Source organism: Paralichthys olivaceus, chromosome 18 (genome assembly GCF_024713975.1).
Source record: "Paralichthys olivaceus isolate ysfri-2021 chromosome 18, ASM2471397v2, whole genome shotgun sequence".
NCBI classification, from domain to species: domain Eukaryota; kingdom Metazoa; phylum Chordata; class Actinopteri; order Pleuronectiformes; family Paralichthyidae; genus Paralichthys; species Paralichthys olivaceus.
Window position 1 is genome coordinate 4838335 of NC_091110.1, and position 19207 is coordinate 4857541.

At 42.7% G+C, this 19207-nt stretch overlaps 1 protein-coding gene across 2 annotated transcripts; it reads left to right on the forward strand.

Annotated features, from left to right (window-relative positions):
* The first annotated feature begins 264 nt into the window (after positions 1-264).
* enc1 (ectodermal-neural cortex 1) lies at positions 265-16640 on the forward strand. 2 transcript variants are annotated; one of them, XM_069513381.1, is made up of 3 exons: positions 265-376; positions 9481-11294; positions 14103-16640. In XM_069513381.1, exons 1-2 carry the CDS (start codon positions 335-337, stop codon positions 11260-11262), a joined length of 1824 nt encoding a protein of 607 aa, XP_069369482.1. In that variant the 5' UTR covers positions 265-334; the 3' UTR covers positions 11263-11294; positions 14103-16640. The 2 variants fall into 2 exon arrangements, with proteins under 2 accessions (XP_069369482.1, XP_019937512.2); XM_020081953.2 differs by lacking the exon at positions 265-376 and adding an exon at positions 2987-3341.
* Positions 16641-19207: the final 2567 nt, after the last annotated feature.

The following is a 19207-nucleotide window of genomic DNA, read 5'->3' on the forward strand; positions in this document are numbered from 1 at the left end:
GTTACCTTTAACAATAAATAATCTGTTACCATGTCTCTAAACCATCTGCCTATCTACTACCTATCCCTGGTCTATAATATAATATATGATAGTTGTAGAGTTGTTCATTTTAATGAAGTTATTTTCTATCTAAAGTATTTTTTTAGTATTTAGTTTCAGATAGTATATATATATATATATATATATATATATATATATGTGTGTGTGTGTATGCAGATTTGAATATAATATTTCAATGATCACGTTAAAGCATGGGTCATGCCTGTCCTGTCCTGCCTAAGATCCTCAGGTGGAGCCCTGCTGGTTGTTCCAAATTCAAGGGAGAAAACTAAAGATGACCATGGCCCCTCGGCTTTGGAACAGCCAACCTAAAGAGGTACGACTCACAGAGTCATTGACTTCTTTTAAATCACCTCTTAAAACCCATTTTTATGTGACTTGCTTTTCATGTGATGTTGTTTTGTTATTTTTATTGTGCGAGTTTTCACCTTTTATTTTAAAAATGTCTTATTGTCTTATTACTGCTTTCATGTGTTCAAGTTTTCATTTGACATAGCTCTATATTAATTAATTTAATTTGAATACTTCCTTGTCGCATTGCATGCTGCTGATTGTTATTTGTCTCATATTTACTTTTCTTGCGTATATATATATATATATATATATATATATATATATATATATATATATATATTATATATTGATGTACCTTCTCACAGCCATAAACCAAAGGCAGCTAAATTAGCTCAAAACAGGAAGCATTGACCAGTAACTGGAGTTCATAAGGTTCCCAAGAAATATTCAGACAGGTGGGGCTGCTGTCTGACAGGCTGTTATGCTAAAATGAAAAAAATAATCATATCAATGCTGCGATTTTGACTCATGGTTTGACTCCCATGGTTATCTACTGTACTTTATCCAAGGATGTCGAAGAATACCCGTTCAACTGAAGTCTCACTGCCCCACTTACTGCTAGAGCGCTGGTTGCCTGTATATTCAATTTGTGTTGATATTGATATATGAATGTTATATATCAATGTATGAAGTTGATCAAATTATGTGTTCAAATGTTATGAGTTTTACATACTGCCAGACATCTGTGGAATTAGAGGTAATTTTTTTTATTACAATTGTAATCTGATGTATCAATATCAATATCAATCTTACAGTTATTCTTCTAAGTTCATGACATTATAGAATAGAATAGAAACTTTATTGTCATGTACAACGAAATTAAGGTGCAGCTCCAGAAAGTGTTTCATTATAGTTGACCCATCACCAAAGAAACCCGAAAGTAATATTCACATTCACATTAGTGCAGCGCACACACCCACCCACACCCACACAGACACACTGACACACTTTATTGATTTATTTGTGTTTGTAGTTTCCACAGCAGATTCGTACTCCATCTCATTATCACTATATTATTTTTGGGGCCTTTTAACTTAATAAAAAAACGAATAAAAATGAATTACAAAGGCAATTGAATGTTGCAGTTACAATAGTAATATTTTAAAACTACATTCTGTTTCAAACATAAGTAGAAAGGCTCCCAGTGATGAGCCTTTTCTTCCACTAGGTGTCTCTCACATCACATATATGGACCATTTGCAATTTTTCTTCACACCCAAACACACTTCTCTCAGGATCAGTGTGCTGCATTATCCTCAATAAGAAGCTACAGTAAGTGTGTAATGTCATCCAGGAATGCAATTGAACTTATCATTCCCAACTACCCCAACCACAAAATACAATGTCTTAAAAATCCTTTTGGACTTAAACTGTGTCTGTGGCATTAACTGGTAGGTTTGCTGTTACTGTTTACAACACAGTCGGACAAAGAACTAGAGATGGGTAAAGGCCAGAGTAAATAGTGCGACCCCTATTCTGACACATTTATTGAAACAAATGAATGCAGCCTATCCAGGCAGCCTCAGACAAATGACTGAGTGGTTAGAATGGGATTCCCACAAAGAGGAAGTTGTAGTACAAGACAACTTAAGCAGTTAAAGGAGAATTTGGAGGGTTAAGATTGGGCATAGGTGAAAATAGAGTAAGACTGATACTTAGGTAAGTAGTGTATTTTGTTAGGTTTAGGTCCAGGTTGGCTTTACATAAATGTTAGGGTAAGTGTATGGATAGGCAAGTTTAACTATGGTTGGGGTAAGGTTAAGGTCAGGTTTAGGTCAAGGGTAGGATTGAGCTCTGAGGGGCATGTGCACATGGGAACAAGGGTTAGGGTTAGGCAACTATTGTTAAGATTCGAATAAAGCCTGATTCATGCTTCTGCGTTAAAGGTAAGTTGTAGGTATGTACTGGGCCAACGAGCATTCATAGTTGTGCATAGGTGTGTGTGCGTCGCTCTGCAATTACACTGCTGAAACTCTAATGGGTGTTGAGTTTCTATGCTACCGGTTGAGTTTCCTCCGGTTTCCGGTCTGCTTATTTGCAAAGTCTCTGGCATCTCTATTTACTTCGGAACAATGGCGTGTTACCTTTCCTTAAAGAACTGCAACAAAGAAAAAAAAGACATCATAGGAGATGGATGCGAAGTCGGAAATTCTGGAAATACTGTCTCCCGGAAATGCGATGCTGACAAGCGGACCTGTCACAGCTCTTGTGGTCTGCGTTGCCTCGAGTGGTTCCATTTTTGGGGAGATGCACGTCAGGGTACGGTGTAGGGTTCTGCGTAGGGTGCACGTCTAGATGCATAGGCTACGCCAGAGCTATAGCCTAGATTTGATGCAGAAGAAGCATGAACTGGACTTTAGTCTCCAGGAAATGAATGCAAGTCAATGTTATGTCCTCTGAACTCATAGAGACACAACTGTGTGTGTTGTTGTGTGTGGGGGTTAGGGGGGGTTACATCGAAGACCCTCCCCCTTCTTTTCCCTACCCTCCCCCACCACACACTTCATTTCCTGCACGAGGGTGGCGGTCCTCCCCCCACAGTAAACACACCCATTGATGAGCGAGAGAGAGGGAGAGAGAGAGAGAGAGGAGAGAAGGGGGTGGGAGACCAGGAGCAGGAGGAGGACGATCACACAGCAGCGGAGTTCAGTCTCCGCACAACTCTTCCAGACCTCGGTAACAACAGCCTCGTCTCTCAGTCTGTGCCGAAGCCCCGATGTCCGTGAATATTTCCACTCGCGTGTAACCAGAAGTGTGGAGGACGGCGGCCGCAGCGTGACTCGAGCTTCCGGGCATTCCACGGGAACCAGCACGGACTAACCAGCAGACTCCCCCCCGAGCGCGGGGCTCGCATCGTGGCTTTTTCACGGGTGGCATGTTCCGGGGACACCGCGGGCGCAATTGAACTCCTGCTTTCACCAGAAGAGGTACATTTCCCCACCGATCCCCTCCAAACCGCTCCCGTAGACTGTGCGTAAAAAGGCTGCTCCACACCCACACCATTGTTTTAATGGAGCCGCCGCTGCATCCCTGACGATGGGAAACTAACAGAGAGAGAGCGCAGCAGAGAACACACAAAAGATTGTAGTGGCCATGTCGGTGGTATGTTTTTGCTGCCCTCCACCCTGCACGGTGATTGCTGTATGTGTGTGTCTTGTGTGAAATTGAGCCCAGATCTCCTCCTCTCCTCCTGCGCGTCCTCTCCGGAGCGTCTTGTTCCTCACGCACGCCCGAGATGTTTTGAAGGCGACATCAGGTGTGTCGCCCTCTCCTCTCTCCATTACCCTCTGATAACCAATAGTTAGTGGGAAGGTTTAACTCAGCGTCCTCGTGGACAGCTGGTGTGAGACTAAATCTCATTCGGTTTGATTTGGATGAAGATGGATGCAGACGATCAGATCAATAGTTGCTCTGCTCTTGTTTTTGAAAATCTCATCACCCCCCCCTCCCCTTGAAAACAGCAGATGTATACACTTGGCCCATATAAGCCTGTTGTTTACTTTTGAAGTCTCTCCCTCCCCATCCCTCTTCCTGCAGCCCATGGTTGACTGTGGACACCTGGCAATGATTTGAGCCCAGCTAGGCCACAGCCAGTCCACAGATCATGCATGTGCCTTTTCTTCTTGTTCTTCACCATGTTTTTTTGTGCACTTCCACTCTCTGTGAGTTTATGGGGTGGACATGTCTCACACACACACACCCACACACTCTCAGGGAATGTTGGGGTGAATGTACCCACTGTGTTATTGTCACACAAACTGGGCTGTGGAATTGATCATGGACTAAATATACTACCACAGGCACAGATTGTTCACTGTAACTTCTGGTTGGCTTTGGGGCTGGAATGCATAATTATTTTCATTAGTGACTAATTATCTTTCGGTTAATTGATCAGTGACACTGCACTGATATGTGCTTCTTTTGTTTGCGACCAGCAGTCAGACACATAAAGGTATTCACATATGGGACAAAAGAAAAGCAACTGAGAGTCTGAAGCACAGAGTGGGTAGTGTCACTTTTGCTATTTGTGCTTGAAAATTTGACTGAAAACATTATCAATATATTTCAAATTTTTCTGTCAGGCAACTAATCCATGAACATTTCAATTCTTGTTGGTTTACGCTGCAAAATAGTTTATTTTTATTTAATTTTCATTAAGGTTATAAATTGCAATGAATATGCCTCAGTAACAACTCTTGAAAATAATTAGAACAACTAGAATCAAAGTGAATGCGTACGCTCATCAGATAACAATGAGGGCGCACGATAAAGCCAAAAACCCAACAGCCACACTATCACATGAGTGTAACACAGGCAATCAGGGGAACTCCAAGACATGAGAAGTGAGGATATTATGTTTCCTCCTGTGGATGCAGCTGGGAAAAAAAGTAATTAATTTGTCTGTGGTTAAAGATGAGATAAAAATAATAATCTTAGTGGTAAACAGTTAGTTTGCTGCCAAAGTTCTCAAGATTTACGACAATAATAAAATAATAACTTGGCATTTTCACTTTTCTTTTAAAGTTTTAAAACCTACGATGTTTAAGGCCCAATTTATTGTGTTGATGATGAAATGATAATGCTGTAGGGAATTTTTAACTCCCTCGCTGTGGGTAAAAACTCCAGGACTGCACTGTCCGTTTCACTTAAATCTGCAGACGTTGGTCAAGGTTGTTTTGAGAAATCCTAAACAACAGAGGGCAGACTGTCATCATAGCTTTCCCCGTTGAGCTGCAAGATACTATAAACTCTGGAGATGGGGACGTGATGCATGATAAAATAAACGATATATTGGCAACTAGGTCAAACAATATCAGTGACAATTCCCTCCGTAGCTTTGTGTTTTAACTTAGGATGTTGACAGTGTTGCTGTAACCCTTTTTCTCTTAACAGTCACATTAACTGCAGTGACTGTTCTAAACCTGCCTGTGAGCGTGGCCTGTGGAGATGCTGCGGAGTGGTTTCAGAGTTAGCCCTCTTTGAACTGTCACTTTTTATTGTTTGCTTGCTGGATATTGTTTGCAGAGCTTTTAAATAAACAGCCTATGATGCAGAGTGAAGAAAACTGGGTTTACTTAGCTGCTGTTATTTTTTCACACATTGCCTTTAGGCTATTCCAGAAGTTCGTTAAGCACTTGGCACAATTTTCAGAGCCAAGTTCACAACTTTTCAAAATAAAAGCTCTGTGTAAAGCATTACAGCAACAAATCAAACACTGTGCTTTTGAAGACAATTTGCTAAAGACGAAGTGATTCTAGGAATGTAGTTGCCATGACGGAGATCAGCACCCGTTGAGGGTCAGTCCACCTGTGTCTTTAACAGTCCTACATGGTGGTTTGACCCCAGACCACTAATGTAGTTTATTTGAGGATGCAGAAGAAGTACATTTCCCCCAATGACTGCTACAGGGTGCTGGCTACCTGTCGATTCATTTTTTATTTATATTGAACGTATCGCCACCACCAAAATAAAGAAGAAGAAAGTAGCACATTCACCTGGTTGTCATGTGTTAACTGCAGGAGACCTGTGTCTGCTGCAGAGTCAGTGACAGGAGAAGTGAATGATGATTGTATCCATTCATCCCATTGCAGACGAAAGCCTGATGTTAGGGTTTTTTGACCAGTGAAAATGAGCTTGATACTCTGATTTAAGTGGTTATATAAGTTGAAATAACCGGATCTACCAACAGTCGTGTTGGGTTAATGAGGAATGCAGGAAACATAGTTTACAGATGGTCTATAGTTTCAACTGATGATGATTATTAAAGAACAACAGACTTGAATATAGCATAAATGTACAGGTAGGTAAAGTATTTACTCTGTATAGACAAGCAGATTTATAACATATGACAAAGTGCCATTTAAATTAAAACTTAGTGAATGAAAAGATTTCATGACCTGCAGGCCTACTTGGTAACCATACTTTGAAATGCAAATGGTCTAAGTATGTGGCTGTTCTCTTTTTCCAGCTCTCCTGCGCTCACTGCATGTATGAGTGAGCTTCTTTAACTCTGGCTAAGTTTGTTTGTCGTTTAATAAAATGCAAAACTTAGATATGTGGGGGCGAATGGGTCAGTGGCAGCAGGATAGTACAGGAATGTGTGAACTCAGATTATCACGATTTAGGCCATGAGTTAATAAATGTAAAATTCAGGTGTTATAAAACATGGGGTTGATGAATAGATGCTGTGATGAGAAATAAGACTTTAAGACATTTTGAAATTCTTGATTATTTTGTTTTCAGACATGACCTACAGAGAATTTGCTACAGAGTTTACCCACAGTTTGCCATCCACACATGCACACCGGGGGTTTGTTTAAAAGTAATACAAATATCTCTCGGAGATTTGAGAGTTTTGATGATAAGAACCGATGTGTCGATGTGTCGTAAGCCAAAACATTACAAAAAGGTGCAGCATTTATACATCATGTCATTCCTCCCACATGCTCTACCCAGACACCAACCCTTGACTGGATGTTTTGGACATTTTGTTGTTGCTGGGAACGTGTCTGACCTGGAAAATCTCTTCAAATATAAAAGGAAAACCCAGAAAATATCCAGACCCCATTTTCTGGAGTTCATGTCTGAAAACTGCTTTATACTCTTAAGCTTTAACAGATTAAAACTCTGACATTCCTGAGACCTAGAGTGTGTCATCCCTCGCCCATACAAACATGTGGCTGAGACTGTGGGACTCCTAGTCATTTCAACGAGGAAATGATTTTACTTAATAAGTTAGAGCACACCAACACAAACAACAGTAACATTTACTCACTGCAGGAAAGTTTTTGTTTTTCAATCCTCGTTTTGTCACTGTTCTCCCCCATGAGAAGAAAATTAGCACATAATACCAAATACATACCAATAAGCACAACTGCTGATTTGTGATCAAATTATTTTGTGCAACAGCCACTGTGCCTCCTGAACCGCTGAAGGTTATACTTATTACCATGCTAATCAGTGGGATATGCAAATCCTAGCGTTCACAGACTGATTTGTTTGGGTCAATTGCTTAAATCAACCCACTTACGACTTCCAGAAAACCCGAGCTACAGTTTTAGTTTTCTGCGTGTGTGTGGAATGTGCGGCAGGTGAGAGGACAGTCTCATTATAGTTGAGCCAGAGGCTATGAGATGACGAGTTGCTACTTTTGTCAGCGCTGGAATGCAATAAATCCTGCTGAAACAAAATGGCAGTTGTTTTTTAGCATTTCATTAAGTTGTGATGAATAATATTCTTCATCTTATTATTTTTGTCAAATATAACTTGAAGCCTGTTTGTACATACATATATGTTAATTTTATGACACAACCACAGGATGTGCTTTAACATTAAAATCGGGCATCGCACATTCTCAACATCTTTCTCTCCTTGCACTATTCAGCCTCACTGTTTTAAAAAGCCCAATGTACACAGGCCGTTCAAGGCTTCTCTGTCGCCCTTCTGTATAAAATGTACAAATGCATGGAAGAATGGCAGGGCTATTTTTGTTCCCCTAGCATGCTGGCAGCGTAGGTGGACCCGGAGCATTATCAATTATTGCTGAAGACTTCACACCTCTAATTTCAAATGCAAGTGTACTATTTAAGACCATACATGTGGCAGGAATGGGCTGGCTTGTTCGTTGTAAATAAGCAAAGCATACAGAGCTTCTTAATGGCAATAAAACTGCTTTCAGACATGCACTGAACTGGGGCTGATTGTGAGAATGCAAATGTCAGAGTGACTCGCTCTGGTCTTTCTCCGGAGCAACAGTAATTTGATCTTTAACTTAAACGGCAAGTAACTACGCAGCTCTGTTGAGGCCAAAGGTGGGAGGGCCACCTGATTGTGACAGCATTCTGAGCATTCTGAAGATTCTGTAGCAGATGATGCAACTTGAGGAAAATGGAAAGTGTCCTCAGCAGCTGTGTAAGACACCTCTGAATGTTAGAGCTCTATAAGTGTTGAGGTGAAAGTTTTTCTTCTATGTGTGACAATCATGATTGGAGAAAAGGGGTTTTAAACACTCCCATCAAAGTAGTGAGGGTTATTTCCTTGTGTGATAAAATGAGAATATGGATTGGCATGAGAAGGTAAATGTTTTAAGGATGTTTTGCTACTGTTAACAACCTTGCCTTGAACATTTTTCACCAGTGGAATTGAAGCCTGCAGAATTAGATGGGTATAATCCTTTCTGAAGGTTTACTGTAAAGATTAACTAATCTTCTTTCACTGCTCAAATCATTTCCCCCAAACTATTTAGAGCAGGTTGAGACCCTAAAATGTCTGTTTAAAGAATCTGTCAGTTGTGGATTTAATAGTTCAGACAGCGACTCAGTATTTCTGGAAACACACGGCATGCAGGCACTTGACATGTCTTGAAATTGGGCGGGATGAGAGTGAGCCCTGAGCGAGGACAGGGCAAGGACTGTGAGGATTGGAGCTGTGACTTTGGAAGAGGAGTCAATGCTGGGCCTTTCCCAGAAGCTTAAAAGAATCCTGCTCTTTCTTTCCTCTTTTTTTCTTATAAATCATGGCATCTCAACTAGAGGGGGATTAGTACTGGTAAGAGATGAAAGTGGAAAAGCCTCCTGCTCTCTGAAGAGAAGACAATTGTTATCTGCTTGACCTTCACAACTGTCAGATGCTGCTAGTACTTTTAATTATCGAACGTCTTTCGGTTTCTAAGAAAGCAAAACACTTTGAGTATTCGGGCTCAACAATGTTATATTTCAGCATTGAGATTACAGTGTGGCAGCGTGCTATAGTCCCTGCTGAGGATGCAATGTAATAACACAAATAATACAATAATTAAAAACTAAAATGATAGCAAAATCTGCTTTTTATACTTTGACCTTTAATCAAGTTTCTCTTAATAAACATCATGATTTATCTCGATTTAAAGTTTTTTCATCCTAGTGCGACACTAATCTAAATTATTTCCTGAACAAACTCTTATATTATTACTGAAAGCATGCTTCCTCTTCAAAAGAGAATCATTGTGATGAAACGAAACTGTCCAAACTGTTGACTCACAATAGGAATTGCATTAAAGAAAGATTTTTCTTGTCTTTTCTCTCCCAGGATTCAATGAAAATGTCCGTGTGCGTCCATGAGAACCGGAAATCAAGGGCCAGCACCGGCTCTATGAACATCTACCTGTTCCACAAGTCCTCCTATGCCGACAGTGTCCTCATGCACCTCAACTCATTGCGGCAGCAAAGACTTTTCACAGACGTCCTGCTTCATGCAGGCAGCCGCTCCTTCCCCTGCCATCGTGCAGTGCTGGCTGCCTGCAGCCGCTACTTTGAGGCCATGTTCAGTGGTGGGCTGAGAGAGAGCCAGGCCAGCGAAGTCAACTTCCATGACTCCATCCACCCGGAGGTTTTAGAACTCCTGCTGGATTATGCGTACTCTTCACGTGTAGTCATCAACGAGGAGAACGCAGAGTCACTACTGGAAGCAGGGGACATGTTGGAGTTTCAGGACATCCGAGATGCCTGTGCTGAATTCCTAGAGAGAAACCTTCATCCGACTAACTGTCTTGGCATGCTGTTACTCTCTGATGCCCACCAGTGTATCAAGCTGTCAGAGCTCTCCTGGGGCATGTGCCTCAGCAACTTCCCAGCTATTTGCAAGACAGAGGACTTCCTCCAATTGCCCAAAGATATGGTGGTGCAACTTTTGTCACACGAGGAGCTAGAGACAGAAGATGAGAGACTGGTTTATGAAGCTGCTCTTAACTGGATCAACTACGATGTGGAAAAGAGGCACTGCCACCTACCAGAGCTTCTGAGAACGGTCCGCCTCGCCCTGCTGCCTGCCATCTTTCTGATGGAGAATGTCTCTACAGAAGAGTTGATCAATGCCCAGGCTAAGAGCAAGGAACTGGTGGATGAAGCTATCCGCTGTAAGCTGAAAATCCTGCAGAATGACGGTGTCGTAAACAGCCCGTGTGCTCGACCAAGGAAAACCAGCCATGCTCTCTTTCTACTTGGAGGGCAGACTTTCATGTGTGACAAGTTGTACCTGGTAGACCAGAAGGCCAAAGAGATCATCCCCAAAGCGGACATCCCCAGCCCCAGGAAGGAGTTCAGTGCCTGCGCCATCGGCTGTAAGGTGTACATCACTGGTGGGAGAGGCTCAGAGAATGGTGTGTCTAAAGATGTATGGGTCTACGACACTGTCCATGAGGAATGGTCCAAAGCAGCTCCGATGCTCATCGCTAGGTTTGGCCATGGTTCTGCAGAGTTAAAACATTGTCTCTATGTAGTAGGAGGCCACACTGCAGCAACTGGCTGCCTCCCGGCTTCTCCATCCGTGTCACTCAAACAGGTGGAGCAATTCGACCCAGTGGCGAACAAGTGGACCATGGTGGCTCCTTTGAGAGAAGGCGTGAGCAATGCAGCAGTAGTCAGCGTCAAACTCAAGCTGTTTGCCTTCGGAGGAACCAGCGTCACCCATGACAAGCTGCCCAAGGTGCAGTGCTACGATCCGCAGGAGAATCGATGGACAGTGCCCGCATCTTGCCCGCAACCATGGCGCTACACAGCTGCTGCCGTGCTGGGAAACCAGATCTTCGTCATGGGTGGGGATACAGAGTTTTCAGCGTGCTCGGCTTATAAATTCAGCAGCGACACCTACCAGTGGACTAAAGTGGGCGATGTAACAGCCAAGCGGATGAGCTGCCAGGCTGTAGCATCGGGGAACAAACTGTATGTGGTGGGTGGGTACTTTGGCACACAGCGGTGTAAAACTCTGGACTGCTATGACCCCACACTGGATGCTTGGAACAGCATCACTACTGTGCCGTACTCGCTCATCCCCACTGCTTTCGTCAGCACCTGGAAACATCTGCCTGCTTGAGACCAAAACTCTACCTGCACCGTTTTCATAAGGTATGTTTGACCTCTCATGTCTCTTCGTCTGCCAGAAAGGGGGAAATCCACCAGTTTTGCACATGAAAGCCAGTTCATATCTTTTAGGGTGTACTACTACATGTGAAAAGAATTATAAGCCCTTAGCTTTCATGCTTGAAAGGAAAAAAATCTGGGTATGTAGCGCTACAGTGAAGCGAGATAATCTTATAATGATGCTACTAACTTGAGGCTACAACTAAATGTGGGTAATATAAATGCCAGGTTTGACATTGAGGAAAATGTATTGAACAGTAGAGATCATAATGTTGGTTGTGCTGCATCAAATGATTAAAATTTAATTTTAACAATCTGTACAACATTGATTCAGTTGCATTTTATCTTAACTCATTGATTTTTGTTTTTGGCACCACTAAGTAGGCAGATATTAAAATAGTAAATATCTACTTAGTATTTCAGGGTGTAGAGATAATTATATTCTGGCTGATATCCCCTTTTCACACTATCACTTCAGACGAACATCAGAATCACAGAAGTACACATCAAAGCAGCACATTTTAAAGCTGATCAATACATTTTAATTTCAAGTGCTCAATTTGAGCTGTGTGTAGCCTTCACACAAGAGTAAATCTTTATAGATATTACCTACAAATGACATCAAATACGACAAAAATAAAGTTAGATTGAGAAAAATAATGGTGGATAAAATATTCCTGTACTGCAATTTATATTTGCACATCCGCCAACATATTTTACATGCTGATACTTGGAATCAAAGCATTGATATCCAATTTTCGGTTCCTGCAGCCAGGTAGCATCTTCTCAGTAGGAGAGAGGAGGAAAATGTAGCAGAGGGAGGGTGGACCGGTGGGGGATTGATAGGGGCTTGTGTGTGTTAGTTAAGTGAGTTATGTCGCTATGGGGATGGGCTGAAGGACAGAGGAGGTAATTGAAAGAGAATGGGATACTTTTATTGCTCCTGTGGGGGAAATCGTTCTAAGAGGCAAAAGGGGGTCTGCCAATTAGACAAGCCACACACCAGCAGGCTACAACACCCTGGCGAGGCTAATCTAATGTCAGTCGCCTTCCATTGTTGAGGTTTTGGTCTTTACGTTGGGTGAGAGGGAAGCAGCCGGTGACTCACGCAGTGTCGGGAAGCATTCATCATCAGTTGCAAGTGGAGGTGACTGAGAGAAGTGGCAGAAGAGGAAATGAGGAGCCCCCCCCTCAACCACCAAAGCCCAGTCAGACACACATCATCCTTGATAGTCATGGCCTCACTTGAGATTTACTGTTAAAATCAGCAGTCTCTTCCGGCTCCATCTTTGTCTTCGTGGCCTCATTCTAACCCCACTCCCCTGCTCTGATGATAAACAGTCCAGGCGTATGTAGAACATGTGTAGTCAGCTGGCAAACCTGATCTTCCTACATGCTGCGGGCTGCGGAGTCCTGATCACATCACATCACGTAAACCTTACACCCTAATCCCATGCCCTCAAACATAACCACGCAGGCAGTCCCTGTTCATTCTGCTGTATTTGTTAAAACGGTTGGCAGCCCTCAGCTCCAGAGTGACTCCCCGGCTGTCCATGAAATATTTTTAAAGACTTTTTATTCCCTTTCTTGTCACCGGCTCATCTCTGAAAAGGAGAGACTACACTGAAGGTTCGAACTATCTCTAAGCCAGAGCAACACAGTGTTCAGTGAAGGATATAATCCTGCCACTAATTTAATACAGAATTTGTTTTTGGTGCGTCTGCCTGTCGTGGCAACTGACTGTCTACTCAGTGAACACACTGAAAAGACAAAATGTGGAGGAATGGAAAAGAAGGCTGACTGTTTAGGAATGAAAGGGGAAAGGAAGTATGTTAGACCTCACAGAAGGAGACTAACTGTGAGAGAGAAAAAACTTCTCAATCTCTCCCAGGGGAACAATTCAGAACTTGTCTAAACGTCCTTTTTTGTCAGCTTGGAAGCTTTGAGTCGGGGCAATTGGTGCTGACAATTAAAACACATCAAAAAAGCCATAAACTTGAATCTTGCCACTTCACTTAGACAGAACAGTATAATGAATTGAACTCAAATGCAGTTTTAAGGCCAAGAAAAGGTCACTTTTAATCTCTTTTACAACCTAACAATTTGAATTTAAAGCTTACTGCATCTTGCCTCATAACACCACACTGATATATGGCCTGACATTTGCCAAATAGTCCAGGGATAAGAACCAAGTGAAAGAATGCAGCGCCACCACAAACGAGTCAGGCTCTACACACGCTGAGCTGAAGTAACCTGATCAGCTTCATTGCAGTTTAAATGCCCGTTAAAATGAATGAATGGTGTAGGAAACGTGCACATTGTTAAGGTAATGCCTTGGTATTTTAAGGAATATGTTTATCACCTTCACCTTCGTTGTCGAGAACAGACTGTACTGAGTTGAGCACTTCACCAGATCTATTCGAGATACAAAATGTAATAGTAACAGAAATAGTTGAAAATAATAATGACATTGATGGGAGTTAAAACCTTGTTTAGACTTAATCAGGGTTTAAATTCTTTCATTTCAAAAGTGATTGTTGAGTGTTATAGTAGTGTGTGTTGGATTATACCGTACAGGAAGTGAATAAAATGCAGTCCAACACAGTATCACACAGGAAGCTATTGCTTCGGATTGTATTTCACTGTCCAGGTTTTGATTTGATTTTATCCAACCTCGGTGTTCAATAATGTTGTGAGATAACCCAGGAGCTTTATGCCCGTTTTTTGTTCTTGGAATAATTAAAAAATTATATATATTAGCCTGTTTAACCATTCATTTTTTCTCTCCCTCAGTTTTCCAAGTTTTGCATCATCTTCTGGACTCCAACTGTGAAGAAGCACACGATCTCTTCCTCTGAAAGAGACATTGAGCAGTGATGTACAGACACCCACATTCATATTAACGTTGCGAAGATGCAGAAGCTGGACACTTCGCCAGAATGATGTCACCTCCTGTTGCAGAGAAGGAAGATGAGACATACAGTAACAGTCATTCACGCAAACAAACCAAACAAACCGCTGCTTGTAATTTGAGGCACACCCTTGTCCACATCCAGCATATCAGGCTTTCATGCTGCCATATGAGGACTGCAAGAATATGCCACAACCTGCATTTTTCCCATTTAGACACGGCAGGCTTGTGATGCTTTGTATGATAAAAAGAAAAAAGAAAAAACACTCATAGCATGATGAATGTTCCGTTTAGATGGAGGGAAGGAGAACGCAGTGATTGGTGTGCGGAACAGAAAGCAACTTGGTTTGACTGAATACAGCTGATTTATAAAATGCACAATGAAGGAGCAAACCTTCCCCTTCTGTCTTCTGATAAGCTCTTTTGTTTGACCCTTTGTATGTATTTCTTTCTTTTTTCAAAGGCGTGCTTCTAACAGCTCACACACAGAAACAAACCTCTGAGTGTTCCTCTCATGAAGGCCGTGGCACTTTGCTGTCACTGCAAGCCACGAGGTGTTGATGCCCAACACCAGTTGAGGAGGATGCAGGGGATCTTTGCGTGGCCATGAGGGCGGGGGTGGGTGGGGGTCAATGTGCCTTGAGGGTCATGACCTGAAATGTTTGCAGCTGCACACTAACGCCCGCTGAGTGCCGGTTAACAGACCCACTGTACACAGGGGCGGTATTCAGTGTCGTATTCAGCTGTACACTTAATGCTGTAAAAGAGCGGCTGTGCTTCTTCAGATAAAAGCAGTGGCTTGCTTGCTGAGTCATAGATAAAGCCTTTTTAGAGCATGTCCACTCATAGTGACTCAGTGCAACTGGCATGAACTCTTCTCTATGGTCACAGAAATCTTGTCACCTTAATCTAAACTGAGAATTTAATCGGTTTCTTTTTTCAAACTTGCTGCAATGTAGTCTTAATTTATATGACGATGTTTACTCTGTTATGTTCATATGTTTAATCCTATTTATTTCCTCTCTGCCTGCATTCATATGTGAAACTATGTTCGGTTTATGTCGTGCATGGCCAGGTGTTGTGTTTTATTTGACCTCAGTTGGGCTGCATTTTGCACAGTTCAGTCTTTTGCAGGAGAAACTTGTTCTTTTGAAAGAGACAGAGGTTCAACTCATCAGAGCATCGATGGGAGAGGAAGAATGACTCTGATTACTGATGACGTAAAGCAGTTTAAGCTTCTGCTTGAATAAGAAGACTCAATTGGGTTGAAAGAATTAATCATTTTACTTTACATAGACTCTATTTAAGCTCTAACCTGGGTCCATTTGCCCATTGGGGCTCAAATTGTACCAAAACAGACAAGAAGATATGAACCATAAAACAGATAAGACAGATGGGCCGGTGCAGTGTGTGATCCAGTGACTATGAGGGACATCAGAGAGGAATCCTGACTTGGTTAAGAATGTGATGGTCTGTGCAGCTGTCCTTTGAGACAGCTGGAGAACTGTCACATGTGCTAACTTGGCTCTTTGGGGTGCAAAGCCGCAGTATTCTTCAGCATTAAGTGGAGAGAGAGTTGAATCCAGTAAACTGTGCGCCGATAAGGGCAGACACCGCAGTGCTTTTCATCATCGTGTTAATGATGCACATACAAAAGAAAAAGAAAAACACTGCAAGTTCTTAAAGAACAGAAAGTGAGAATGTCCTGAAACACGTGCATATGAAATGCTTGGTAACTCTAATCAGTGTTTTTGTCTGTGTGTCTGTTTATGTGACCTGAACATTGACATTTTACAATTGGATATAAATGGACTCATTGAATTTCAATGTAAGAGGTAGTGTTTCAGTGCAATGTGTATTTCTTCTCCTCACGTCCCTTGTCGTGGATTCATGAATACATTCAAATCTGTGGTGATCATCTGGGAAACAGCCCTGTAAATTCCTGCTCCACTTTTTAAGCCCCCCAAAAGTTCATCCTTTTATCTGCGGTTTCTGGACTTCCACGGAGACCCTCATGGCTCCGTAATGTTCACCTCCTCCAGCCATTGAACACAGAGCCTCTGGCCCCCACCAATCAGATTTCTTTCCCATAGAGCACAAGTTACCCTGACAACAGCGAGTAATGAATGCCCCTTCAATTCGGTCCTAATTGCTGAGTGGCATTTCCCATTTCTACTCTTGCCCTCCTCTTATTCTCTGTTTTATCTGGAAATCCAACCGGCTCAGATTGGAGCACAGTATCCTCCTTCACACCATGATGTAAATTAGACAGAGACCCTGTCAGCGTGCATCAGTTTCCTTTTCTTTTGTCATGTAAGAGTTTATTTTCTATTTTTATGACATTATTTTGTACATGTGATTTTTTTCACAATGTGAAATTCATGGCTAATAAACATAAGAGTTTTTTCCTCTTGACTGTATAGCTCTCTGCCTCTTTGTCTCAGATTTGGAGATAATTTGTCTGTCTACCTTAATGTGATCGTGCAGATTTGGCAGGAAAAAGCAGCTTCAGCCCAGCGAAGGGAGCGTTCTCATTACTGCATGTTTCACATATTTAGGCAGCTTTGGAGTGAATACAGCAGTGTCCTGAGGTATTTCAGGCAGTATATCATGCGTACAGCTTTTGTTCTGTGGAGGAGGGACTGAAATCATCTTATCTATGCCTCTGGCTCCGAAGCCTCCTGCACCAGAACAGGCAACACACAGCCAGATACTTTCCCTTTCTCTCTCAAGTCACCTTGGCAACGGCAACCTTTATCTGCAAAGTGTGGGGGCTGGAGGAGAACATGAAATCTTAAAAAGCACCTCTCGCTATTCTCCTCCTCCCTCCCCCCATGGCCTGCCTCCCCTCTCACCTCCTACGCCTCCCCTCTCACACTTTTCATCAGTGAAATGCATTGCGAAGCAGTGGTGGAGCCCCCCCCCTCCTGCTTTTGCCGTGTCCTGGTTTGCAACAGTTCTAACATCCCATTAGTGAGCGACTGCCGAGCACACTGACACTCACTGCGTTCCTCCAGCTCTGTTCGCTGTTTACATTCTTTGCCCTGACACAACTCCTGACCGTTGACACAAAGTTGAGAAACACCAGTTTTTCTGGATCCTGACCCTCATGCACTCACAAACAAAATACACCCATCCACTTGGCGGGGGAGGGCTTGGGAAATAAACAAGCATTTGTCTGACTGCCCACATTGTGTGCTGAGATGTTGAAATAATCTTATCTGCGCTATTTCAAGATAATTCAGTCACAAGATGATCTTTCTCAAGCATGTCTGAGAAACAGGAAAGGAGAAAAAAGTTTGACACTGAAGGGGAAATGTGGGAGCTCTGTGCACAGGGGGCCCCCACAGCGGCCCTTTGTGATCCACCGGCCCCCTACACATTAATCAAGGCAGGAAGTTGAATTTCCTGTCCGCCAGGAAGTAGGTCTTATCCTCCACCCCCGCATCCCCCTTCCAGAGCATACCGCTGATGGCTCAACCCTTCAACACTGCAAATCCTTTGGGTCCTCTTAACTTATGCAGAGCTTGGCTCAACAGACTAAAGAGTCTCGTCTCGGAAGTCTATGTGCGGCAGAGTGTGATAAAAACAGTGCACCTACATGTCATCGTCACCTGGCAACGCATCGGGCTTTAGCTGCAACTCAGTCATGCACACACACATATAGATGTTTCCTAATAAAATTAACTGCGTATTAGTTGCACGTGTCCTTCCGTTCCTTACAAAGAAAAATGAAGAAGCCTGGTGAGTTCTCCCAACCACACATGAACATATAGGGTGGAGCTGCTTTAAACTATTCCAGACACACACACACACTGATACTGCAATCACGTCTGGGATGTTTTCTAAATGACAGAGCCGTCCACAGGCTCATGCTCGCTCTGACCTCTGAGTTACATCAGCATTCAGGCCAGCAGCTGGCCTCAGGCGAGGGGACTGTGTCAGGGGCCAGTGTGTCGCTCTCAGACATCTTGAGATGGAATTTAAAGCTTAAATCTTCATATGGAAAAGATAACTTTTCTAAGTTCATATTTCAGAGAATAAATTTCCTGTCATGTTTCAAAAACCACTTCCTATTATCACTGGAGCACACTTGCCGTACACGAGCTGAACGACAGCTCTTCTTTTTAAATGTCACACTTCTGTACTGAGAACGTGTTTATGGACACGTAATGGTAATATTTTAAAGGTGTTGTTTTAATGTGTGCCTTAAGAAAGTTTCCTCTCCTTGTAAACACCCTACATCTGACCCTGCTTATTTGGACCACAAGGCGACTCGGGAGATAACATCCTGGGAAAAAAAACATCATCTATTGGACTGCTGGACACAGATCACCCAAGATTTTCAATCCTCTCCCTCCTCTTATCAGAGGTTTCCTGAACCTCCAGCGAGTCGCCTGACTGCAGAGATACTGCAAACTGGTGGTTCTTACAGTTTTTTGTCTGCTTTGGCTCAGATTTATGTTGCATGAGTAACACACCTTCATTAGTCCTCTTTATCCTCCACAGCAGGCCCCCTTCCCCTTGCGTTATCATAACAAGGCTAAATGAAAATGAATGAGAGGTAATTAAGTCTGAGGAGGTCTGCACATATAACAATGGCACCTCTTTTCTTTCTCCTTTCCCCCCCTCCCCGTGCCTTTGTCTGTCACTTGTGTCATTACTTCAGCCTCTTTCCTGGGTAATCTCGCTGACCCCGTCCTTAAAACTGGCCGATATCCCGTGCTGATTGGGTTCCTCTGCGGCCAGAAGCCAATTTACTGCTTGAACATCACCTGAAGTGATTTTCCATCACATAAGGACATTCAGAAAACTGCTGTAATTAATCATACACTGGGGTGCAACAAATACGTGACTGACCTTGACTAGATGCTTTTGACTGTTTTTGGAAGAACTCCAGACTTTTAAAAGCAACAAACTTTAACTTAAAGGGATAGTTTGACATTTTTGGATTGTAGGAAATGTTTCTAGTTAACATAACAAGTTG

Bases quoted from the DNA above. Each gene is read 5' to 3' on its own strand.
- enc1 (XM_069513381.1), top strand. From the start codon at position 335: ATGACCATGGCCCCTCGGCTTTGGAACAGCCAACCTAAAGAG. The intron at 377-9,480 runs GTACGACTCACA...TTTCTCTCCCAG, and splicing joins GGAACAGCCAACCTAAAGAG to GATTCAATGAAAATGTCCGT.